The sequence below is a fragment of the Colobus angolensis genome, unplaced genomic scaffold (assembly GCF_000951035.1).
Source record: "Colobus angolensis palliatus isolate OR3802 unplaced genomic scaffold, Cang.pa_1.0 Scaffold38, whole genome shotgun sequence".
NCBI lineage: Eukaryota > Metazoa > Chordata > Mammalia > Primates > Cercopithecidae > Colobus > Colobus angolensis.
Genome location: NW_012117154.1, coordinates 5,910,316 through 5,935,740, shown reverse-complemented (window position 1 = coordinate 5,935,740; position 25,425 = coordinate 5,910,316). Strand labels below are relative to the sequence as shown.

Sequence of the window (25,425 nt, the reverse complement as noted above, 5' to 3'; positions counted from 1 at the left end):
TTATGTGCCGCCTGGAGCAGCCTCCGATTGTGCTTGCCCGCCATGAGAGGAGTGCAGGGGCCACTGTGGGGCAATTCTGCGACCTCACCCAGCCCAGCTCTCTACTCTGCATCCCAGAGGTGGGAGGGAAGCTGGATCTGAAAGCCCAGTTCTAAGCCACTGCTGTCCCAGGAAGTCCTCACTCTGAGGGTCACTGCCTGGCCAGAGCTCAGGGAGCCATGGGCTAATGCAGCACATAACACCGAGCAACTGCATCCCAGAGGTGGGAGGGAAGCTGGATCTGAAAGCCCAGTTCTAAGCCACTGCTGTCCCAGGAAGTCCTCACTCTGAGGGTCACTGCCTGGCCGGAGCTCAGGGAGCCATGGGCTAATGCAGCACATAACACCGAGCAACTTCTAGGCCCTGCTCACCTCAACTTCGGGACCAAAACCTCGAGAGGGGCTGCTTTCCCCACTAGCAGCCGGCTCTACAGAGCTGAGCCTGGGAAATGGGTTTCCAGCAAAGCAGAGTAAGGAAGAAGTGATATCACCCTGCCGGAGCTACCAACCCAGAGCCCGGGTTGAGGGAGCCCCTGCAAGGGTGGAGAGGACCAAAGGGAAGGTGTGGTCCAGAGCCCTCCTGCTAGCCCTGCCACGAGCCTCCTCCAGCCATATTTCGAGGTCATGGCCAATATCAGGAGGCAGGAGGATACAGGTGAGGATTCTGGGAGAACAGGAAACACAAAACTTTAAGACAATTCAACATAGAACATGAACATCACTGAGAACGGCCTCATCTACAGCCAGGTCTTGGACCAGAACATAAGTGACAAATCAGTGCTCTTCCCAGAGGAACAACAAGTGCATTCCAGACACAGCCTAAGAATCCATCGACTTAGAAAATGCAAGTCAATCACTTAAAGCATATGACGCCGAACACAGGTAAAAAGTTTTATATAAAATATTTTATTAGAGTCTTTATTCCTTAAAAGTATCTAACTTTATATTTATACACTCTGCGCCTCCCCCGCCTGCATAGTCGGGTTGTTTTGTCTAACGTTCATCACCTTCTAATTCAGCTGGCATTTGACTAAAGCCTTCATGGGTTTTGACTATACTTTTCCCATCTGCACCACAGACCTGGAAGGAGAGAGGTTTTTCTTTTCTTCTTGAAGTAAAGGCTGATTGAGGATTCAGAAGCTGGTATTCTATGGAGATGAGGGAAATATCATAGAATAATACTATCAGACACACGCCGGGAGCCAAAGTCTGCACACCTGCATGTATGTGTGTGTGCATGTGTGCACATGTGCTTGTATGTAGACACACACACACCATACACACACACACACACACACACCAGCCCCTCTGGAGCCTGAGCTAGTCCACAGGACTGTTGCAATAGGAGGAGCAGGCAAGGGCGAGGACAGCCCCTCTCCATGCAGAGGTACCTGTCACGGGCGCTGCGACGCAAGGCCGCTGAAGGGCATTAGGCTTGGGTTTCTCTCCCACCTCAGCCATCCGTTTGGTGACAGAAGGAATCACTGAACAATCAGCCACTAAACCAGTACTGCACTTAATGCCTTACAAAGCATCTCAGATACATTCATACGCCATGAACAGGAGGCAGTGAACAAAACAGGGACTTCGGGGTCCAACTGGGCTGGAATCCCAACTCTGCTCCTTCCTCGTTCTGGGGCCCTGGGGACGTCACAGAGCCTTTCCCCGCCTCCGCGTTCCACGTCTGCACCATGAGCAGGGCTAAGCCATGTGGCCACGTGGGTCCCTCCCACCACACTGGAGGGCAAACCCACGTTGGAGTCCCCTCCCTCTCACTCCCAGGGCCTGGGACAGGACCAGGCGAGAGGGGTGGGTCAGTAAGGGTTTGAGGAGTGGGCAGGGGACAGGGGATTCTGAGGGCATTCAGCCCAGTGCCTGGAAACAGCCACGAGGAAAGGTGCTCGGTGCACCAGAGTCGTGCCTTCTCTTCTCACTGCAACAACCAAGCCCGGTTTCTGCCCCATGGGTGTGGTCTGTCCCTGATGTCGGGCTGGGGAAATGACTTTTTGTGGGTTTCTAAGATAAGTTTTCACCTCAAAGCTCCATGTCCTATTTCCTGGTCCTGAAGGCAGCTCCCCCAGGTGATGTAATCCAATTCTAGCATCGACTGTGTAAAACTTTGCACAGTCACTCCCCTTCCTGGAGACAGGTTCCCACTTCACCCAAGCAGGGAGTTTCGGAGAATTCAGTCTCCAGTGGATATTCAGCCAGAGGAGAAGAAAGAGAGGCACAAAATGACAAAACTTTTTGGATGGGGACAAAGGCAAAAGGCCCCAGCAGTTTCACTGAAACTTCCATTTTCACCTCTATTAACCACTGGGGCAGCTGCGAATGTTTTATCCAAGGTTTAATCCTTCCTTCTAATGGAAGAAACTCAATCAGAGATGAAAGGAATATCTGGGTCATTGCATTCAGGAATTATTGAAACAAATTAGATTTGGGGAGTTGGTCTGGGTTTAACGTTCAACGTGTGAAAGACAGCACGTTGCCGTGTGCCTCTTAACCACAGCTAGTTAGAAAAGCAAATCAGTGAGTTGCTTGATGTTATCTTAGGTCATTGGAATAAGGCATTTTACCAAACTACCTTAACACAAAAAGCAGCGGGGAAATATCTGGAAAGCTAAACAATGGCATTTGAGTCAATGCTGCCAAAGGTTACGAGGAAAATGCCCAACCAGGGGCCCTTGCTGAACCTGGAAGAGGGAGGCCGGCTGCGCCTAGGACAGACGCATCCTCTCCTCCTTTTGCGGTAAGCTTTCCTCCAGTCTACAGGGGAGGGCTGAGCAAAGCCATCCTGCACCATCGACTGCAGAACCCTCACCTACTCCAGTTCACCCTTCAAAAAATAAACCCACGTGATCTCACATATCCATTCCCTTCTTGCAGCCTAACAGCCCTCATGGTTCCCAAGCCCTAGCCCTTAAAAGTACCTCCATCAGACTCCTACGGCAGTCATTCCGTCAGAGGGCTTAGGTGCTCTCCGAAACCAGATTTTAAATCTAGAGGCATCTCACTGTTTCCTCCTGAAACTGATGAGGGACAGCAAGTGGTCTCAGCAAACGAGACCAAGCTGCTTCTGGGGCAGGGCTGTGGGTCCACGCAGTGCAGTTCCTGGCAGACACACCCGTATGAGGGCCATGAACCCCCAACACTAATCCACAATGGGAAAGGCTCACCTGGAGGGAGCGGGCGTTTTCAACACCGACCTCACTCGATGTAGTTCTGAGCCATGAGCAAGGACTTTTGCCTTTTTCCAATTCTGCCTTTCAGCCAGCTATTCCTAGGTAAGTCTTTCCTATGTGCGATGTCTTACAAGAAAATCTATTTTGAAATTCAATGAGGACTTTTTATAAAGACTAAGTTTGACTCTGGTTAAAAACTTAATCTGGAAGGCAATGCCATATTTGTATAGAACAAGCACACTTAAAATTACACTTTAATATCTATCTCAATTGTGTTTACAAAAAAAGATCTAGCAGTAAAAAAGGAATCTCTAAGAATTTGCAAACTAAATCCATGTGCAAATAAAATTCAGACCCTTTTCATTCTTTCAAAGTGGGAAATAAGAGCTTCAGGGACATCACCAAGGAATCCCACACCCTTTGACCCCCTTTGAGCTGGCATGGCCTTGGGCATGAAGTACTGTAACTATTTACAGATGAGGAAAAATGTAGCTCAGAAAGGTTCACTGATTTGCTCACAAAAACACAGCCTTTCCATCAGAAGCCCGGATTCTTGGAGAATGATATTCTAGAAGGCGGAAACAATGGCATTGTCCTAACGATGGACTTCCTTGGCCAGAATCACCTTCTCCGCGTGTAGTTCAACTGCCTCTGAGAGCTGACAAGCACACAGGCAGCCTTGTTATGAATTCGAAGGCCACTTGACCTCCAGATAGGCACCTGTTCCTGCCCTAGCGGGACTTGACCTATGTGATTCAGTCGTAAGAAAGAAGCGGTTTCCAATATGCAAAGTTTACACAAGCCTAACACTGAGGCGGTGATGTGGCTGTGAGATCACCAAAACCAGAGATGAAATCCCCCACCACTCGAAATGCGTTGTTTGATCAAGTTTCAAACGCTTCCACACACTGAAGTCTACTGACTTTGCCCTAAGCCCTTGGATTCTGATGCCATCTTGTTGGCCGCCTCCCCTGTTGCACAGTTAGCCCATCTTTCTCTGCTGGCTGCTCCTGCAGAGACAACCCTCAAAGGTCGTGCCCGAATTTCCCTAAGCCCTGCTCTTCCAGGTTCAGTGGAGGTAGCTGAGGTGATACAGGAGGAAAGGGATGCTGTTTGTTTGTTTGTTTGTTTGTTTGTTTGTTTAGATCAACCTAGGCAAAATTAAGGTAGTCAGAAAGTTAGGAAGAAACAAACAATATATTTTGCTTAAAATAAGAAGCACGTGGAAAATAAAAGACTTTGAAAGAGTTGGCCAATGTCTTCTTACAATGTTTCGTATAGCTTTTAAAAATTTCTGCATGGCTCAGTGGAGATGGTGCCCACGTCTTCCCTCCACCTGGAACATGCATTCAATCCTTCACAAGTGCTGTCTGCGTATGAGACCAGCTAGGTGATTTGGTTAAACCCCTTGCCTCTCTAAACAAAGTACATGATTTACCCCGAATCATTCTTCAGCAAGTACTAAAAAGGTAGTTTCTTAAAATGAATGCAATTGATTAACTTTTGGCTTGCAAAAATGAGTTCTCACTGGAAAAGAGACACACCTTAGAAAGATGAAACTATGAAAAACAACAGTCATAAAATGGAATCGCTCCGTGCTCGGCCCCTCTGCCCCGAGACATCTGACTGTGCAGCCATCAGCCGAGAGGCTGCTTGCGGTTCCCCATCCAGCACCCACGGTGCCTGGTACTAAGGAGCAACTGGACTGAGGAAGCCTCTCGTCACCAGCTGTGTTACAGTTTTAAATTCTGCCCCAGTTGTGGTATTTAAAATTCTGTATGTAAAAAAAAAACCACCCACCTTCCTACATCTTCCTAGTTAAAGCTAGAAAGGGGAACGGAGAGAATCCAGCCCAGCTGGACGGAGCGGCTGAACACGAGACACCCACAAACCCAACGCGGTTCTAGGGGTTGGATCAGAAGAGTCTCTGCGTCGTGGGGCGGGCACAGGCTCGCCTCCTCGATTCTAGACGTGCCCTCGGCCACAGTGTCTAATCTTCCTCTTTCCTGGCATTCGGGTGTTTTACCTCTCTGCCCGGATTTTGTACCTGAGGACAAAATAGGCAATGAGGCGCAGGGAGATGAAGAAAATCCCGAGTACGATGAAGTCCAGGTACAGCTTGGCGTTTTCCACGTCCAGCTCGCGCAGGATGGCCTCCGACTTCTGGAAGTGGCACGTCTCGTCGATGTCACAGTGCAGATCTTCTCGGTCTAAGCCGTAGATGGAGAGGATGACCCCTTCGAACCCATACCTAGGAGGAAAGGCCGGGCGTGAGGGAGGGCGCTCTCCCAGCCAACCACACTGGTGCCTGAAGGCCAATGCTGTTCACCGTCCCTGTGATTCCCAGCCTGGCTGTCCTCCCTTCCCAAAGGGCTGCCTTCCCCAGAATACTTCCTCACCGCCCACCATCTTCTTAAGATAAACACGGGCAACAGCTCCACTATGTTTTTCTTCCAATTTTGTTTCCTCCAGGGCCCCGAGCAAAAAACCAACTTGAATGAACAGTACATATGCATTCACTGGTGAAATGCACTGAGAAATCTTTTGTTCACTTCCGAGGTTACGTGCTTTCTGTCGGTTGGAGGGAATCATGGGCTGGCCAACTTGCAAGGACTTGAGAAGATTTATATGGAACATTCCTGCCCCCTCTCTCCCTCTGCTCCAGCCCCACCCTGTCAGAACAAAAGCACTCATTTTGAGAAGAAAGACGTCGGTTTCTGATTTCGTGGTGTTGGAGCACACACAGATTGTTGAAACTCTGTACAAGGGCTCTGTTTTCATTCTGTTTTCTTGAACAATATACCTGAGTCTGAACTGACATTCTAGAAAAGAAGAGCTTGTTCCAAACTTTGGATCTTTGTGTCACGTGGAACTTCTGCAGCTCAGAAGATGGGTGCTGCCCCTGGTGGGGCCAGCGTGCCAACACCCCGCTCCGCAGAGGGCACGAAACCCTGTAACTAAGGACCCGAGGCACTGGGCATTCTTGTTCCAAGATATTAGGATGTTTAAAAAGTTGTTTAAAAATGACTTGTTTCCCACCAGATTTCCTTCCTTCCTTCCTTCCTTCCTTCCTTCCTTCCTTCCTTCCTTCCTTCCTTCCTTCCCTCCCTCCTTCCTCCTTTCTCTCTCTCTCTCTCTCTCACTCACTCTGTCACCTAGGTGCAATGGCACAATGTCAGCTTACTGCAATCTCTGCCTCCCAGGTTCAAGAGATCCTCCCGCCTCAGCCTCCGGAGTAGCTAGAATTACAGTTGCATGCCACCATGCCCAGCTAATTGTTTTGAGTTTTTAGTGGAGACTAGGTTTTGCCATGTTAGCCAGGCTGGTATCGAACTCCTGACCTCAAGCTATCTGACTGCCTCAGCCTCCCAAAGTGCTGGGATTACAGACATGAGCCACCACACCCAGCCCCCACCAGATTTCTTATAAAGGTTTTACAATCAGCACTTGTTAGGAGCACTGTGCACTTCGGGGAGGAAGAACGTTTCTAAAAAATGGAAGGGCTTCCACCAAAGGCAGCTCTTGGAAACGCCCAGAACACTTGGGCCTGCCATGGCCCTTGGGGTGCGAAGCGCTGGTTTGTGTGGCCTCCTTGTTTAGTGTGTGTGTGTTGGGGAGGAGCAGGTGGAACTAGCAGGAAGATGGAAGGCCTGGATCCTCAGATGTGTGATCTGCACTTGGCCAGCAGCCCAGGGTGGCTTTTGGGAGCCCCTCACGCTGTTGGAGGCAGTTCTTCCCTCGTCACCCTCGGTCCCCAGGCCATGCGTGCCCCGCGCCCACTACCTGACATAGGAGATGTAGGACATCCACTGCAGGTACGTGGGGATGGTGTCGAAGCTGACGAAGAACCCCGAGAACAGGAGCACGGGGATGGCTGTCACCGGGCCCACGAAGGTGGCCACCTGGAGTTGGGGGCACACGGGACAGATGTAGCAGAACCTGTAGCCGGGCCTCCTGCAGAGGAGGCTCGCCCACCCCAGCTTCCCCTGGGGCAGGGCCAGGGTGCCTTCTGGGCATGGTAATGAGGGTCCTTAATGGGGCAGAGAGTGCAGCATCCCCGAGGTGTGGGGTCACCATCTCTGAGGATCCCCCAGCTGCCCTGCTGTGACGTGGCAGCCCCAGAGGCCCCTACAGCCCAGGATGAGCTGGGACCCGGTGGACGTGCCCAGGCCAGACAGATGGGGACACACCCTCCTCAACGGGCTGCTGCCTGCTCCTCCACAGCTGTCCCCGGGGGGCTAAGGCCAGTGCCTGGCCCGTGGCAGGTGTGTGGCGGGCACCCCCTCGGTCGGGGCCCAGTGGAAGGACTGCAGCCTCCATAGGCCGGATGGGCGCCTGCCTGTCGGCCCCTCTGGGAGAGCAGCCCAGAGACGGAACAAACCACCGTGACTCAGGGTTCGCAGTGAGCACAGGTCCAGCCAGGGCGCTGTGAGTGATTGGGGGGTAGCAGGTTATGTGGAGTGTGTGTGGTGTGTGCAGTGTCTGCTGTGTGGTGTGTGGTGTCTGTAGCGTGTGGTGTGGTGTGTGTGGGGGGTGTGGTATGTGGTATGTACTGTGGTGTGTATGTAGTATTTGTGTGTAGTGTGCTGTGTCTGCAGTGTGCAGTGTGATGTGTGTGTAGTGCGTGGTGTGTAGTGTGTAGTGTGGTGTGTTTGTATTGTGTGGTATGCAGTATTTGTGTGTAGTGTGGTGTGTGTAGTGTGGTGTGTCTGCAGTGTGCAGTGTGGTGTTTGTCTTGTGCGGTGTGTGGTGTGTGGTGTGGTGTGTGTAGTGTGTAGTGTCTGTGTGCATGTGTGCCGTGTGTAACCGTGCAGACAGCGGCATCCCAGTCCTGCTCTGATTAGTGACCCCTGCGGAGCCTGAGTGCCCTAGGCAGGGGGCCTGGCGGTGGCTGAGCAGGTGCGCTGGGGCTGGCCTTGGGGGACATGGGTTGCTACAGCTAGTGTGGGCCCGGCACCTTCCTGCCGTGTCATCTTTGGTCCATGGCAGCCTTGTGAGCCGGGCTCCGTGGCTATCCTCATCTAGGGGGAGGGCACCTGGGCCCTGGGGGCCAGGCAGCCGGCTCGTGGTGGACTGGAGGCAACCCAGGAATACACTGCACCCAGCGTGGGACCCTGGGGGCCTCGAGAGCAGTGCTTTTGTCCGGACGGACAGGCTCAGGCCGAGTGTCCCAAAGCCACAGAGGTAGAGAACCTGCAGGTGCACGTGGGTGGCAGGTCGGGGGACAGGGTGGGCGACAGGAGGAGGAAGGGGCCCATGGAGAGGACGAGGGTCCCCGCAGAGGCAGCGATGTGTAGGTGTTGAGAGCTTGGCTCCTGAGACAGCTGTGTGACCCCCTGACAAATCACTTTGCCTTCTGGGCCTCAGTGCCCCCCTGTGTAAAATGGGGCCAGCACAGCACCTAACCGTGGCTGTGCTTGGGCTACAGGAGCTCAGGTTTGGGAAAGGCTGGGAAGGGCGCCCAGCAGGCAGTCAGCACACGTGACGCTGCCCGCTGTGTGCACTGTGGAAGCCAGCCGATCCTGACCCCCGATAATGTGGGCCCTTCCCGTGGGAACGGCCCCATCTAGGAGGGTCAGGGCAGAAGTAGGGGGAGGGGTGGCAGAGCCCCCTAGCTCAGGCCAAGATGGTGCAGGGAAGCCCAGCCCTCATGCCCTCACTCAGCGCCTCCTGGGCTGGCACCTGCAGGGACGTGGAAGCGGCTCCGATCAGCAGGCCCAGGGACTGTGCCACCAGCGATGTCATGGTGCCCAGCGCGGCAAACAGCACGAAGCGCACGGCATCGGACGGCTGCGATGTCATCCAGTACACGATGCTGCAGTAGGCCACTGGGAACATGATCTGGAAACAAGGGCCCATCAGCCTCGGGCTCAGCCGCTTCTCACTACCGCAGGCCAACAGCAAAGCTCCTGGGCAGCCAGCCCTTCCCTGTAGCTCCCTCCAGAGCTCCCGAAGTCGGGTCCTTCCCCACTCCCCACAGCTCCTGCCAGAGCTCCCACCAGAGCTCCCGACGTCGGGCCACACCACCCTGCATCCCTGGCAGGCCCTCTTACTCAATATAAAGGGTGTACAGGAGAACGCTTGCCCCCGTTTCCTATTCCAGCCCCTGGCTAACACACCTGAAAGGGCACATCCGCCATGGTCTTGGCTAGGTAGTAGGCCTTCAGGCTGTACCAGTAGTTCAGGTGTTCCCGAAGAAAGACTCCCATCTCCAGGGGAACTAGGAGATAGAAAAGTAAGAAAGAAGGGTCAGCGACCATGCGCAGCGAGTCTGTTTAACATTCCAACTGGCGATCTTGAGCTGAGCAGCTCGTAACCCAGCTCTGGCCTAGGGCACTGAGAGATTGAACAAGCAGAGGACGTGTTTTGCTAGCCTGAAAAACTCGCCACCCATGTGGATAACCTGAAGAGCCATCGGGTGGAGAATCAGGGTGGGGAGCGTGTCTGTGAACACAAGGCATCATCTTAGTGATGAATGCAAGGATTCATGCCTGGCCTTACTCTTCCTAAGTCAGCCTCTTCTGAAACTCCACATCAGCGTAGTCCCTTCCCGTGAGCAAAGCTGTGAGCTGCTCTTGGAAATCAGGGGCCGCTTGGGGAGGAGGTACCTAGGGAGGGGCTGTTTATGCTGAAGTTCTGGAGAAGCAGCAGCTGTGTTCGCTGTCGCCCAAAGTGACCAAGGGCAGCCTCCTTGTGAACAAACTGGAATTGTGTGGAGATCCATCTAAGAGAGCTTCTCTGCTCCTGAAGTGGGCTGTGCTTAAGATAGTAGGCTATCTTAACAATTGAACTAGGTAACGCTTAAGTAGTAGACCTGGGGGGCTCCTAATCAGTGAATCTTCGAGAAATCCCCCTCCCATCAGCCTTCCGCCATGCTTAAAAGTCTTCCATTCGGGATTCATTCCTTTGGCTTAAGTATTGTATTTTCTTATCTAACAGCAAATACAATACAACTTGCATCTGTCAACAAAGAAGATGATATTTTAAAAAACAAAAACATTGTGTTTAGAAAACTCATCTGTTGGTCAAGGCATGACCTCAGGCCCCCAAGCTTGGGTAGGAATTGAAAATAAGGAAGAAGGGGTCTGTGGCCTGTCACTCACATGTCAGAACAGTGGGCATGAGGGCCGCGAACATGAGGAACAGCATGGAGAAGAAGAGGAAGCCAGAGTTGCTCAAGACCTTCTTGGCTTCGTTCCCGATCCCCAAGTACAGCAGGCCAATGAGGAGGCCGATCCCAATGTGCGAGGTGATGCGCAGATGCGTCAGGACCTGGGGACAGACCCGCGTCTTACCCCGTGCATGTGCAAAGCTGTCCTCAGCCCAGAGAACAACCTGGCTGCGGCCTTTGGAAGCACGGGACCCTGAACTCTGTGACAGCAGTTCTTGGACTTTATCCTCTCTTCTCCTCCAGAAAAACAAGCCAAACCCTAAAGCAACTCACCTACACACACACACACACACACACACACACACACACACACACAATGCATGCTTGCACATACATATGCACACATGTCAAGCTTTTGTTGTGTCAAAACAGACATAATTACTATCCTTTGTTAAAGATTTAAAAATGGAGAACAAACGAAGTCTACCCTCAGAAGAGAGGAAAGGTAAAAACAATGGTGAGGGAGAAGTGGCTATATCAGAGGCTCCAAGAACTCTGGCACGGGCTGCGGTGAGCCTCTCTGTCTTTCAAATTAGGTCCCAGAAGCCATGCCAGGCATTCAGCCACTCCTAAGCTGGTAGCCAGATTGTCCACTTCTCTGGTGGAACTATGGTTCCCACGTATTCATCACCTCCTTCCCTATAAGGAATTGTCCAGCCCCCCACCCCAATCCTCGTAATTCACAGTGCTTTCCTGAAGGAGAAATGGACTTGCCTACAGCCCTGGTTTCAGGCTCGGCCATGTGACTTGTTTAGGCCAATGGCATGTGAGTGCAAGTGACAATTTGCCGCCTCCAACTGGAAGATTTAAGGGCTGTCATTTGGTTTCTCTCTTGCACTTTTCCTTTGACATGCTGCAGAAACGCATGTCCAGATAGGAGCTGTCTCAGGATGAGAAGACTTATGGGACGGAGCCATGACACAACCCACCATTGCCACCCCTAACACAAGCAGGACACAAATATCAGTGGAGGGGGACACGTACATGATGGGAGTGTTTGTTACTGCAGCATTACAGTGAACGCTGACTATTGCAAATGGAAGAAAAGTAATTTGAAAGTATGGTGGTATGGTTTGGGTCTGTGTCCCTGCCCAAATCTCATGTCAAATTGTAATCACCGATGTTGGAGATGGGGCCTGACTGGATCGTGGGGGTGGACTTCTTTGGTTCTGTGCTTGTGGCAGTGGGTGAATTATTGTGAGATCTGGATGTTTAAAAGTGTGTAGCGCTCCATTCCCCTTCCCAGGGGAAAGCCTGCCCCTCCCCTGCCTTCCACCATGATTGAAAGTTTCCTGAGGCCTCCCCAGCCATGCTTCCTATACAGCCTGCAGAACAATGAGCCAATTAAACCTCTTTTCTTTATAAATTCCCCAGGCTCAGACCTGCCTGCCTTCCTTCCTTCCTGCCTGCCTTCTTTCCTTCCTTCCTCCCTCCCTTCCTCCCTTCCTCCCTCCTTCCCTCGCTCCCTCCCTTCCTTTCAGATGGGAGTTTCGCTCTGTCACCCAGGCTGGAGTGCAGTGGTGCGTTCTTGCTTCACTGAAACCTCTGCTCCCTGGGTTCAAGCAGTTCTTCTGCCTCAGCCTCCTGAGTAGCAGGGATTATAGGCATGCGCTACCAGGCCCGGCTAATTTTTGTATTTTCAGTAGAGATGGGGTTTCCCCACGCTGGCCAGGCTGGTCTGAACTCCTGGCCTCGAGTGATCTGCCTGCCTTGGCCTCCCAAAGTGCTGGGGCTACAGGCGTAAACCAGTACACCCGGCCTCAGACATTTCTTTATAGCAATGTGAGAATGAACAAACACATTCCGTCAGGATGAGTCTGGGAGAAAATGTCACACGACTTCCCTAGCCATGGGAGCAGATGTGGGGCGGCCTTACCGAGTCCCTCATGATGCTGAGGAAGGTCCGCTTGAAGAGGATGCAGAACTGCGTGAGGCAGCTGGCAGAGAAGCTGTGGCAGCCTTCCATGGACGAGGAGTCCTGAGGAGACACGCAAGAGGGGAACCGGTGAAAGCCAGTCAGAGCCGCCGCTCCTTCTTGCTCAGAAAGAGCTCTCATGCAGCGGTGCACAGTGCCACGTGCAGCCTTCCCCAGGGGGCTTCAGGATTTGCATTACCTTTCTCAACCCCTTTAATCGTTTTGTCTGCTTTACCTCTTCAGAGGGCCGGTGCCAAAGAAAAGGGTTCACCTCGGCATCACCCCCGAGGTCTCTCTTGTGGTCGGAGTCACACATGCCCTCCCGAACCGCTCTCACCAGGCGACTGTTCTGATCACCGTACTCGCCGGATGCAACCTCCATGACTGCAGGAGACACAGACGCAGGGTCAGCCCAGGTTCCAGGAAGGACGGCCCAATCACCCAAATGCGAAAGTCGTTATCCAAGTGGGAATGTTTTAAAGTGATTCCATAGGTGCTGCCTGGTGGTGCTCATGGCATGATGTCAAAGTCATTTATCAACCAGCGTGCGGCTTGCAAAACCCCCAGCAAGGCCCTTTATCATGTCAGGAGACTGGAAACGCAAACACACGTGCTGTCGGTGGTCTGAGAAGTAATGAGCTCCTGCATCTACCGACTGCTCATCCAGCCGGTACTTACTGAATGCCTGCTCTGGGCCAGCCTCCGAGGTGGAGCTGGGGAGGGGAGCAGAACAAAGGACTCCTCCTTGAGGGACTCCTCCTCGAGGAGCTTGTGGTTTGGCAGGGTGTGATGAGAGCCGCAGCAGTTCTACAAGACGGCAGAGAAGGACATGCCCATCGCCATACCAGTGGCTGGCACCCTGGGGACCTGGAGGTCCTAGGACTCTCCACCTGCACCTCTCAGATCCCGGTGAGTGTCTCCTGCACACGCTCTCCCCACCTGCTCCTTCCTCCCACATCCCGAGCGTCACCTCCCGCTCTGCCTTCGGACTTGCTCCCCTAAGGTCACCCTCCACCTCGACTTCCTCTGCAGCCTGCAACTCCTTCCACACTCCCGTGCAGACTGGCCTCCTTCCCTCTGCCTACCTCTGCTTTCTCCCAACCCCTCTGCCCTCTCCTGCCTCCGTGTCCTCCTGTGCGACGCCTCGCCTCCCACTCCAGTAACGATCTTGCTAAGGCCCAAAGCTCCTCAACGCCCTTCCCTTTTCCGCACTTCCCTCTGGCAGAGCCAGCTACTTGCTTCCTCCCAGCTGGTACGGGGGCCACCACACCCCCTAGATCAAGCCACAAACCAGGACACATTGGCCCTACCAGAAAGTCATCCTCAAGGGCTCTAAATGAGCCCACAGCACTGCCAGGCAACGTTTCCAGACCCCTCTGGTCACCCACACCCGCCACAGTGGGTCATACTCCGCTCACCTCCCACTCTCTGGTCAGATGACATTGAGGAAATGGAATCCCCAGAACACCCTCATCTCCAGGATCTCTCCACATCCCCATGTGCCGTGTTTCCTCTCCTTCCTGCCCGCCCTTCCCTCCAGGTTCTCATCTCCATGCAGGATTCAGACCTCTCCTCCCTGCCCACTCAGCAGCACCCGTTACTGACCCGTTACTGATCTGTTACTCTCCCTTGTGAGCAAGCACAAAGCCAGAACCACAGTCCTCCCAGGTCCCATCCCCTCTTAAACCACACTTCCTGCACCCCTCTCCCTCTCTCCTCTCCACCACAGCCTACTCCTTGTGAGTGAGAGGCACCTCCCGTAAACGGTGTCTCATGGAACACAATTTGGGAAATAGTGTGGTAGAAAATACGAGTCCTGGGAATTGCACGAATCAAATATTTTAAAGAAAAATGACAGATTAAGGCTGATGGCTGGAAGGCGAAGGAGGAGGGAAGTCCATCTGGACCGTCACCACGCACCCTTATTTGAAAAAGGGTCTTTGCAGAGGTAATTAGGATCTTGAGATGAATCATCCTGGACTTAGGGTGGATCCTGAATCCAATGACTGCTGTCCTCAGGAGAGGAGGCGATCAGGACACAGAGAGAGGAGAGAGGCAGAGATGGGCTGGCCAGATGGTTTTACCCAGAGTCTAGAGGAAAGGGCACCTTTTTGTTGTTGTTGTTCTTTAAAAGTTTTATCACTGGATGACACTTGAGCCATTTGTGGAATAGTCAAGTGGTTTCTGAGTTGGGGGCATCTGCACTTTTCACTAAAAGTGAAACCTATAGAGGAGGAAAATCCCCTTCCCGTTCCCTGAGCTGCTCAGGGCTCCGCTTACCAAAATCTGCTGGGTTGTGGTAGGTTGGGCAGTTCAGACCCAAATCCCTCAAATATGGCACAAGATTGCAGACTTTTCCCCGGTACACACATTGTCCTTGACTCAGGACGTAAAGCTGGAAAAAAGGAAGGAGAGAAAGGGATCAAGCCCTGCCTTCCACAGAAAGCAACCGGAGCTCTCAATCAATCAACCAACCACTCAATCGGTCAGCCCAAACGCTCAGCCACTTCCTCTCCTGAGAGCTTTACATCACCCCCAAGGGTCCTATTAGCATGTGAAGGGAAAGCTGTGAAAAGCCAGGGAAGAAGATCTACGGCCAGGGATGATTTGATTATATTGCTTGCTTTTTATTTTTCATGCTAACCCCCTGCTCAGAAAAAATTTTGGAGCTATACACATTTTATCCCTTTGTGACTATTTTTGCTCAGACTAATATCAAAACCTAAGTTGTTTTTTTTTGTTGTTGTTGTTGTTTGTTTTGTTTTGTTTTTGATACAGGGTCTTGCTCTATTGCCCAGGCTGGAGTGCAGTGGCACGATCTTGGCTCAGTGCAACCTCCGCCTCCTGGGCTCGGGTGATCCTCCCACATCAGCCTCCTGAGTAGCTGGGACTGTAGGAGTATGCCACCACACCTGGATAATTTTTGTACTTTTTTTTTCTTTTGTAGAGACGGGGTTTTACCATGTTGCTCAGGCTGTTCTTCAACTCCTGAGCTCAAGTGATCCGCCCACCTCAGCCTCCCAAAGTGCCAGGATTACAGGGGAGAGCCACCGTGCCTGGCCAAAACCTGAGATTTATAAACCAAATGATACTGTGCAAATGCTGTAATCCGTTATTAATTCTGGAAAACAAGTGTCCCTCCCTCCCTTTTTAACAGGGGAGGTGATGAAGTTCTACAATGCTGGTGACACCCAGGATCCCACGACCGACCACCAGGACCGAGAGAGGACCCTGCTCAGCAACTTCCACTCCACACCCCCTTCGCTGCATGTGGTTCCGCAAGTCTCACAAAACCTGGCACTTAAACGCCCTCAAAAATGAAGATGCCCCACGAGCTAACAGAAGGCCGAGGGTACCCAGGGTTTGGTGTCATTCAGGCTGACCTGAGTGCAGCGGTGATCTGGTGGGGAGGGCCCGGGGCCCGCGTACCTGGTCGAACAGCTCAAAGAGTTTGGCGCTGGGCTGGTGGATGGTGCAGATGATGGAGCGCCCCCCTTGAGCGAGCCCTTTCATCAGCGAGACCACCTGGAAGCAGGAGGCGCTGTCCAGGCCGCTGCAAGTCAAGGGGCATCGTGAGACGCCCGTGGGCGGCAGGAACAAGCCACGGCCCCAGGTCCCAGGGGACCAGGGAGCTCCTGTCCCAGAGGGCTTGGCATCAGGGGCCTGTAGCTGCAGCTGCCCCGTCCCAGGCAGGGCTCTGCTTTGCTGTTTGTTTTGCTGCTTAGTGTCGGGGCACACAGTGGGGCTTTGCATGTTACATTTTATTCCTGGCAAGAATGGAGGGACCCCAGCGAGCCTTCCTGCCAGAGTTCAGGACGGGGGGGATCCCCACTCATCTGGGTGGGAGGGGACTTCACAACTGTCCAAGCAGGAGAGAGGTGGGGGTCCCCACTCATCTAGGCGGCGGAGGGACTTCACAATTGTCCAGGCAGGACAGAGGTAGGGGGGTCCCCACTCATCTGGGCATCAGGAGAACTTCACAACTGTCCAGGCAGGACAGAGGTTGGGGGGTCCCCACTCATCTGGGCAGAGGGGACTTCACAACTGTCCAGGAAGGCAGCTGTGCCTCAGGTGGTCTAGTGCTCCGCAGTCACCACCCCCCACTCCCCACCTCCCATCTATGGGGCTGGCGATGGGGGTGTCACCCCATAGAAGGCAGCCTTGGTGCAGCCCAGGTGGGCTTTACACCGGCAGGTAATTCACTGTACAGTAGTGTCCTTGGGGGGAGCTCTCTTCTCTCTTCTCCTTTCCTGGCTCCTCACATCTACTCCTGCTCCCATCCCCTCAACTCTGAAGTGACAGGCCCAGAGGACAGTGTGCGCTGGGCAGTCCCCGAGCCCGCCCATCTCAGGGCATTCAGGACATTCAGCCTGCAAGATGCTATTCAAGGGTTCACTGTGGTCTGTTTTCCTGAAGTATCTGACAGACACTGTGGGCTGCTGCTGTGCAGGCCCAAGAGAAGAAAACAGTTGAGCCTCCCCTCCTGAACCCCAGAAGGTCACGGTCACGTTGCTGTCAAATCTAGCCGGACTCTGGAGAGGTGAGTGAGGGGCAGAAATGAGACAATGGAAAGTCTGGCTTAAGTCATTTCAGGAGCAGCCTTGTTCCTGGCCGCCCATCCTCCCCGGGACAACTGAACAGGACACATGCAGGAGTCAGGCGAGCTCAACCTGCGGCCGGGGGCACCGAAGCCAGGACTCCAGAGCAGCAATTCCACAGGCGAGCCCCGCACGTAAAGGGCATCACCCAGGACAGGGGTCAGAGCGCCCGTGGGTATAGAGAGCTGGTGAGCAACCGAGGCAGGATTCTGTCCTGCAGGCATCTCTGAGCCTCTGATGTGCTGAACTGCAGGGCATTTCCAGAACACACCTGAGGACAGACCGTTTCCCAGGGCGTCCCATGACCTTGGCCTTCAGAGTGGCTGAGCCATGAGGAACTTCGTGTCAAGGAAAAGACGTGTATCGTGAAAGGATGTTCCCCGCTGCCCAGAGGACTGGGGACCCCCCCCGACCTCTGTCCTGCCTGGACAGTTGTGAAGTTCCTCCCAAAGCCATACCCCCAGGGTCAACACATGCCATGCAGGCCTGAGCACAGGCATGTCTCTGAGTGAGTGAGGGAGGGGGCGTAAGTCAGCTCTTTTACCCAGTGGTCCCAGATGGAAGGAGGAACTGCTGGGTGAGCTCACCCCTTCTGAGGCTACATCAGGATCTCAGGGTCACCTGGAAGAACTGCTGAATAGAGGGGTTGTTCCTGCCCCTGGACATCAGCCCAGACGCTCCTGACTTACCTGGTGGGCTCATCGAAGAACATGACTGGAGGGTTGTTCACCAGCTCCAGCGCGATGGCCAAGCGCTTGCGCTGACCACCTGACAGGCTCCCGGTCCGCGTGTTGGCACAAGACAGCAAGCCCAGCGCTGTCAGTATCTCCTTGACCTGGGGCAACAGAACCAGAGACGTTGGGAGCTGCCCGCCAAAGCTCACCACCTCCACGGCCCACACGGGAAGACCGGACGGTCGCCCTCAGCCTGCTGGACACACGGTGCCGGGTCCACATGGAGGCCGCGGAAGTCGAGCCCACCCCAGGCTGCCCAGTGCCAAGTGGGGCAGGTGCCATTTCTACGTCAGCAGTCCTGATGAGGGACAGAGACTGCCCAGAGGCTCTGCACTGCCCAGAGGCTGTGCAACAGTGCTGAGGTCAGATACGAGAGCCTGTATCCTCATCAGTCATATGGTCTCTGGCACTCTGGCAGGTGCCCAGGGCACGTTCCTCACTGCTAAGCCTAGCCCAGTGCCCCATATGGAGGAGGTGTCCAGTCAGTGGCTGATGAATGGACATATGAGAGGATGCACGATTTCTGGTGGTTCCTGCCCAGAACGAAGGGGAGGGTTGCTGTGACGGTTCCTTGAAAGAGTGAATGCAGAGTGCGGGGGGCAGCATGGAGTCCATGGGGGGCAGTGTGGAGTCCGCAAGGGGCAGCATGGAGTGCAAGGGGGCAGCGTGGAGTCTGTCGGGGCGGCAACGTGGAATGCGTGGTGGGGGGCAGCATGGAGTCCGCAGGGGGACAGGGTGGAGTCCACGGGGGACAGCGTGAAGTCTGCGGGGACTGTTCCCAGCACTCCTGTCATCGCTGAGGTAGGCGTTAAGGGCAGGAACACAGTCACACACGCCAGGGCTCTCGGGAAGGGGGACAGAGTCACTTTTGTTCTTGTAAATAGGTTTGACTTGAAAACAAGGTCTCTGAGGTGCCAGGAAGGCAACAACACAGATCTGCAGTGCCCCTCAAAGCAGTTATGACCCACGGTAGCCACACCACGGCGTGGGCTCCGGGAAGCAGGCTGCATGCCAAGACATAAGCAGGGCACTGTGCATGGAGCCCTCCCTGTCTGCTCCGGATTATTGATCCTGTATCGACTCAGGGAACACAAAGGTCAGCAGATTTCTGTGCCGGTTTGATGTTGCTTTCAGCCCCGGCATCGTCTCAGAAGCAGGCCCTGGGTCAGCCGCTGCCATCCCTGCCTCCCCACCCTGGGGACAGCCTGCCTGTAGCTCCCTCCAACATTCACCCAGCTATTGTCCCCACCCCGCCAGGGCAGCCCTGTGGTGGCCGGCCCCTGGCGGCCATAGCAAGTGGACCCTACTCCGCAGCTCCTCTAGAGAGATGAAGTCATCCGAAGGGAGGAAGAACTCTCAAGGAAGAAAATTTCCACTCTGAGCTTTTGAATTATTTATGCATAGTCAGTACAAAGTGCAGCTTTGGTGACAGAAAGAACCAGGGCATGGCTGCTGGACAGGCCGGGGCAGGTGGCAGTACAGCGTCAGCTGACCTGGGCTCCAGCCCTGTCCTGAGCCTCCTTGCTGATGCCCTCACCCCAGCCCTGGTGCCTCCCCTGGATGCCTGGCTCTGAGGGCCGCCAACTCAGAAACAGCTTCTAGGAGGCTGTCTGGAAAAGGCTGGTGGGTGGGGGGCGTGCAAGGTGGGCAGGGCCCTCTTCCCGGCCGGCATCGACTGCTGGTCTTCCCAGGACGAGGCCTCCAGGTCTTCTGGAACCACTGGGCGACGCTGCCGGCCGACTGAATGGCTCTGGTGCTTCCAGGCTCACTGTGGGGGCCCCACACATGTGGCACATCTTCTCTCTCTCCACCCTCACAGAGGGGATGCTGGAAGCGGAGGCTGCTAAGGGTGCCTTTCCCTCCGCGCCCCTGCCCATGAGCTGGGCCCACTCCACTTTCTCCAGTGTCCTCTCAAGAGTGATACCACCCAGATGGGTTCTGTTTTAAAGACTAGTCAGAAAGAACTAACAATGATCTCAGTCATTTATACATTTTTCCTAAACAAACCAAAAAAAAAATTGCAAGGCTGCTTGTAGCTCCAGCCCCCCTGGGGCTTCCCAGTGGGTGCTCCAGGGAGGGTCTCGGCAGCCCAGGCTGCTCCTGGAGACCTCACTCCTGAGGAAGTGGCCTTGCTGGAGGGCTCTGGGGGATTGAGGGTGCTTTGCTGAGGATCAAGGAAGGCCGTGTACAACACAGCAAAATTCCACAATCTTCTAGAACATTCCATTCCATTTTGTTTCCATGAGACACAGAGAACGTTGACCTAGGTGTACGTTGGGGGTTGGAGGGAAGTGAGTGAAGGCATGAAGTTGCTGCCATGTTCTGAAGCACTCCTGATGGTGGGCCCGCCAGGGAGGTGTGCACCTGCACCACAGTGGGCCCGTCAGGGAGGCACCTGCACCATGGCTGAGGAACAGCTGGGTCTGCTGCTGAGAAGCATGTGCAGGATGTAGTGTGGCCTCCATGTCCTGCGGGGAGGGCTCTCTGTGTTGTTCCATCCAGCCGAAGAGGAATCTGAGAACGGCGCCAGGGGCTCACTCCTCAGGGATGATTCAGCCACGTGAGTTGATATTTTTGCCCTTGTAAACCCAGTTGAAAATAGCTGGAGGCTCTTATCCGGGCTGTGTCTTAGGCAGGGCCCAGGCACCACGAGGACACACACCAATGGGTGCCATCTGTCTTCGGGCCTCGTGTAGCTACTCCTGGGAGGCACCTCCATTCTCCACTGAGATGCCGGCTTGTTCTGGGTCTTCTGGCTCTGGCAGTCCAAGGGCCTGGCTTGCTGTGTCCTTGGCATGGAGCCTGCTGAGCAGCACTCACTGTGCACCCAGCCCTCGGGGAGGGCGACTTTTGCCAGCTATGCCAGAAGAGGCCTTAGGCTGCAGGGAAGCAATCCCACTGCTCCTCTCATATGGATCACATGGGCTCCATCGAGCTCATTGACCTTAAAGAATCCATTCAATTCAGGTTGCACTGCCCCAAAAGGGAGGTGGGGCCTGGTTTCCTGTCCCTACATTATAGGCGAAGCTCTGCTCGGGGCACGGCAGAGAGTGGCCCAAGGCCATCCGGTGGGTTCCAGGAGGCCAGGGTGGAGGGATCCCCTGTGTGCTCAGCTCCGCTTCACCCCAGGGCCTCTCCGTGTTAGCAAGTCTCCCCACCCTCTGCCTCCTGCGTCTGCTCCCCCTGCCTCCAGTGATCCCAGAGACCCTCTCCACCGTCTGCTCTGTCCTTGGGCCTTTGGTTTGGGTCATCAAGACAGAATTCCCTCTCTCCAGTGCCTTCCCCTCCAGAGCTCTCGGCTCCTCCTCCACTCTGAGCATCAGTGACCACTTCCACCGTCTCTTCTTGGAGCCCCCACAGCCACCCCTCAGCTTGCAGGCCAGCGTCTGGAGGGGTCTTTGGGACCTTGATGGAGAGTTATCCAAGGCAGAGATTGGATTGTGCTTCCAACACCCCATGAAAGCAGGGAGGCTGGGGGATGGGAAGGAGGGCCCCAAGGGGTGGTCCCGGGGGCACTGCAGTTCTCCAGGCTTCGGGAGGAGCAGCTTCTTGAGTCATCGGATGGAAAAGCCTCTGCTTCGTGGGGTGCTGCACACTCTTGCCGGCCTCTTATCTTGTCCTGCAGCTGATGGGAATGAGGGCCCAGGACTGGGGGGTGGCAAAGCTGACCTCAGACAGGGAGAGTGGAGGTCACCCTGGCTCAAGCCCAGGGCCCCGTTCTGTTGATTTGGATTCGTCTCCCATGGGAGACCGCCAAGACTCAACTGTGACACCTGCTTTTCTCCGTGTTCTTCTGTGTGCCTGGAACCAAGGCTTTCATTGGTTACGTTCGCTGCCGTCTCAGTCAGCACGAGCTGCTGTAACGACGTCTCCCGCACCGGGCGGCTTCCACAACAGAAATTCCTGTCTCAATTCTGGAGGCCAAAGTCTGAGATTGAGGGCAGCAGGGCTGGTTCCTGAGGCCCCTCTCCTGGGCTGGCAGATGCCGCCTCCCCCCTGTGTCCTCACGGGGTCATCCCTCGGTGTGTGTCTGGGTTCTCTTCTCCTCTTCTTACAAGGACACAGTCAGACTGGACTGAGGCCCACCCATATGACCCCGTTTTAACTTCATTACCTCTGTAAAGACCTGATCTTCAAATACAGCCAATTCTGGGTTTCTGGGGCAGAGGCTTGAACATATCATCTTTTTGGGGGGATACAGGCCATAACACTCATCTTCCATAACTTGGTATAAGTAACACTCGCACGTGGGAGGTGGTGTGTGTGTGGGGTGTGTGTCTATGTCACACTGTTCAGAAAACACTGTCCAGAGAGGGCTCTCGCTTTTCAGCCTAGAAAATAAACTCACAAGGCTGGGTCTTCCGCCCCCATGAAGGGCCAGGAACACATGTAATTTCCACATTTTCTCTCTTTTGGGTTCTGTTCATCCATTTTCTTCTCAATCGCAGAATAAAAGAATTCCACACAAAATGTTTTCTGTAGCAACAAAGAATTGTTTTCCTTCTCTCAGACACTGGGCTCTTTCTACCTGCACCAGGCATTTTACCCCCCAGCCCTGATGACATGGGCTGAATCCTGAGTTTCAAAGAGCACAGTTGCTGGGGGAGGAGGAGCATTAAGGTTATCCAGCTCTTTTTTCCATACCAAAGTGGTTTACATTTACTTAATATTAGCTATTACAGATGACAGGAGAGGGGGAAATGCCGGAAATAGAATTGCTGTGACTGTTTCTCAGCATGTTTGACTCTATCCCATCAATCACTCCATTTTATACCACAACACAAACGGCCATGTCGAGCCATTGGCACTAACCCAGCAAACCCCACTCTCAGCTGCCAGACTGTGGTCCTTTAAGGGTGTTAGGGGAGAAAGATAATCTTATAGAAGGGGGGTTTCCCCAAATTCCATCTCACGCTGAAAATCCCACCAGCACTGGCCACAGTAGAGAGGAAGACAGTGGGTTTTCTGTGGAGGGTGTGAGAGTCCAGGCTGCCTCTTCCTCTGTGTGGCTTTCTACTGCTCCCCCTGGCTCTGCCCACCTGCACCTGTCCCTGCTCCCTGGGTTTAGGAAGCCAAAAAAAAAAAAAAAAAAAAAACAGGAAAAATTCAGATGGTTCATAGTCTTTTTGAAAAACCAGTAGCCATAGGGATTAGAAAGTCTTCACCATCCTGGAAACATGTTTATTTTCTTTTTTAAGAGGCTGGTTAATAACACGTAAGAACTAAATTTCTTCTTGCAAGTGTAGGTGGGTGGAGGGTGGTTATTTTTAAACGAATGACTAACCATCTTCATTGTTACTGTCTTATAAAAGAATCTAATATCGATCATATTAAACACTAAAAGGGGCAGCACTCTTAGTCTAACCCTGAAGCTGGCATCTTCCGGCCCCATGAGCGCCAAGGTTGTTGTCCCTCACGTTACATTCTGACTCCTGCACCTGAGAATCAAAGCCATGAACGTGTGCACCAGATCTGCCTCTTTTGGCCTCTGGCTGCTACAGGCCATAGCACTCCCTGAAATGTCACCTGTCCCACGTATGGAAGGCAAAACAAATCAACAAAGAAAAGCCAGTGCCAAAATGCCCCAGCAGGCGCACCGTCCACATGCACTTCTTGCACTTTCTGGACCACTTGTGGGCCCCGAACAACCCACTTACCATCTCCCTTCTGCCTTCATCCTTCTCCTGAAGCTTCAGATGTGCCGACACCTGCAGGGGACAAGGACAACAGTGTAGAAGCAGAACAGATGGCCATCGGCATTGTGAGCCTCAAGCCCGCACTGCAGGCCATGGTGCAGCTAGCCAAGATGCAGCTAGCCACAGAGCCACTAGCCACGGTGCAGCTACCCACAGTACAGCTAGCCCCAGTACAGCTGGCCACAGTACAGCTAGTCACAATGCCGCTAGCCACGGTGCAGCTAGCTGATCACCATGGAAAACCCAGGAGTTCTTGGCTTCCAATGCCCCCTGCTTTAATAATGGTAGGATCGCAGGAGAGCAGTCCATGTGCACGCTTCCTGCTGTCTCAGTTGAATTCTCTGCTGTACCCAGGAGAGAAGTCAGATGTGGGCCATTCAGCGGTAAGAAAGCCCCAGGCATCAGGGGCTTGGCGACCAGCCTGGGCAGAACCAGTGCTGCGAATTAGGAATTCCACAAACCACCTGTTAAACTGCTGAGGCTTGAACTTATCCACAGGGAGAGTCTTTACAACACAGGAATTTACGAGGGCGACACACCGGGATGCCGCGTTTTGTTGTTGTGTTTTTTGAGATCCCATTTGCTAACACAGCACTGGGCTCCTGGCCCTGCTTGGGAAAACCTAGAGTAGATCCCCATGCACAGGACTGGCCTTGCTTCCACCCTCCTGCCTCCTGTGGCCATGGGCAAACATGCAGTCTCCGTTTCCTCACAGGCACAATAGTGAGGCGAAGCTCTGTCCACCTCATTAGCTAGCAAACTTGCTGTGAGGATCAGAGGAGAGGGTGAGATGCAGGGTGGTGGAGGGGGCGGTGGGTGGCAAAGAGGTCTCAGGCCCCAGAGTTGGACCAGGTCAGGCCTGCGCTCCTGGGCAGGGCCAGCTCCTGCCATGTGCCACTGTCTGCCATTTCTCAGTCTGCCTGGTGGTGAGGGTGAAAGCATAAAAATGCACAACCGTGTCTGATGTGGGATTGGGACTCCGCAACAGGTGGCCAATGTCTCCTCCGTGTGAGACAGGACCTTGAGTGGTAACACGTACCTTAGCCTCAAAGTATTTCTCCAGGGCCTCAAGAAATTCTCAGAATCAAAATTGAACTGAATTTGATTCTGAAAATAGATCATTTCACAGCAGGTTCAGTGGCGAGGTTGGGAGAGGACGGCGGGTGTCCCTAGTCGCATGTGCGGAGAATACAGCCATTGAGCTGGGGTCCCAGCAAAGAGTCTCGAGCACGTGGCCATGGGGTTCACTCAAGAACTCACTGAGAAGCCAAACTCGGGCTACCCAAGATGCAGGAGCTGCTCAGGAATCAATAGAGTGTGCATGGAACTTGCACTTAAGGCATACATGGAACAGTGAACATTAGGGTCAAGAAAAACTTCACGGCTGCTTTGCAGCTGTTTGCCAACTCCTCAGAGATCCTCTGTGCCCCACCTGAACATCCATTTGGAGGCCAGATCAACAGTCAGGGCTCCACGGGGCACACACCACCCAGGGAGGCTGGGCCCAGGGGAATGGCATCCGCTTACCCACAGAACACGCAGGACCAGGGAATGTGATTGGGAACAGTCCCACAGGTTCTCCTCTTTCTGTTTCCCCACAAAGAAGCTTAGGGAGCAGATCATGTGTCTGCAAATGTAACCTGCTTCTCTTTGCTGAGTTAAGAACCCCTTGGTATTGCCCTTTACATGACACGCTGGGCAGCTGCCACTCTCAGACACCATGGGGAGAAAGCTTTGCCCAACCCAAGTCAGGAATGCCTAACCCAAGTTAGGGTCTCTCCAAGTGGAAAACCAAGGCGAACTCCCATCTACTGACCAAAGCACAGAGCAGACCAAGCTGAGGATGTCCTCCTAGGGTAGCAGGAGAGACATGAGGGCTGAGGACTCTTTTTTTGCAGCGAACAAGGAGGAAGCAGAAATATAAACAGTCCCCCACACAAAGCCAGCCATGATTGGCAAGTGGAGCTGCATGCTGATTTTCAATCTCCTCTTAATGGAAGGATTCTTTTTTTTTTGAGACGGAGTCTCGCTCTGTCACCCAGGCTGGAGTGCAGTGGCTGGATCTCAGCTCACTGCAAGCTCCGCCTCCCG

The 25,425-nt window shown here is 53.8% G+C and overlaps 1 protein-coding gene across 6 annotated transcripts in view; it reads right to left on the bottom strand.

The window, feature by feature from the left end:
* Positions 1–4,398: 4,398 nt before the first annotated feature.
* The window catches only part of ABCG1 (ATP-binding cassette, sub-family G (WHITE), member 1), a 95,708-nt gene continuing 74,681 nt past the window's right edge, over positions 4,399–25,425 (bottom strand). For 4 of the 6 annotated variants that reach the window (XM_011954079.1, XM_011954082.1, XM_011954080.1 and 1 more), the window contains 11 exons: positions 23,296–23,346; positions 17,594–17,739; positions 15,736–15,859; positions 14,587–14,701; positions 12,542–12,690; positions 12,268–12,369; positions 10,324–10,492; positions 9,340–9,440; positions 8,903–9,061; positions 7,004–7,122; positions 4,399–5,471 (listed from right to left, as the gene is read on the bottom strand). In XM_011954079.1, the coding sequence (XP_011809469.1) occupies positions 5,243–5,471; positions 7,004–7,122; positions 8,903–9,061; positions 9,340–9,440; positions 10,324–10,492; positions 12,268–12,369; positions 12,542–12,690; positions 14,587–14,701; positions 15,736–15,859; positions 17,594–17,739; positions 23,296–23,346 (1,464 nt within the window). In that variant the 3' untranslated portion in view covers positions 4,399–5,242. Of the gene's footprint in view, positions 5,472–7,003; positions 7,123–8,902; positions 9,062–9,339; positions 9,441–10,323; positions 10,493–12,267; positions 12,370–12,505; positions 12,691–14,586; positions 14,702–15,735; positions 15,860–17,593; positions 17,740–23,295; positions 23,347–25,425 lie in introns of all 6 variants that reach the window. The other 2 variants (XM_011954076.1, XM_011954077.1) reach the window with 1 other exon arrangement.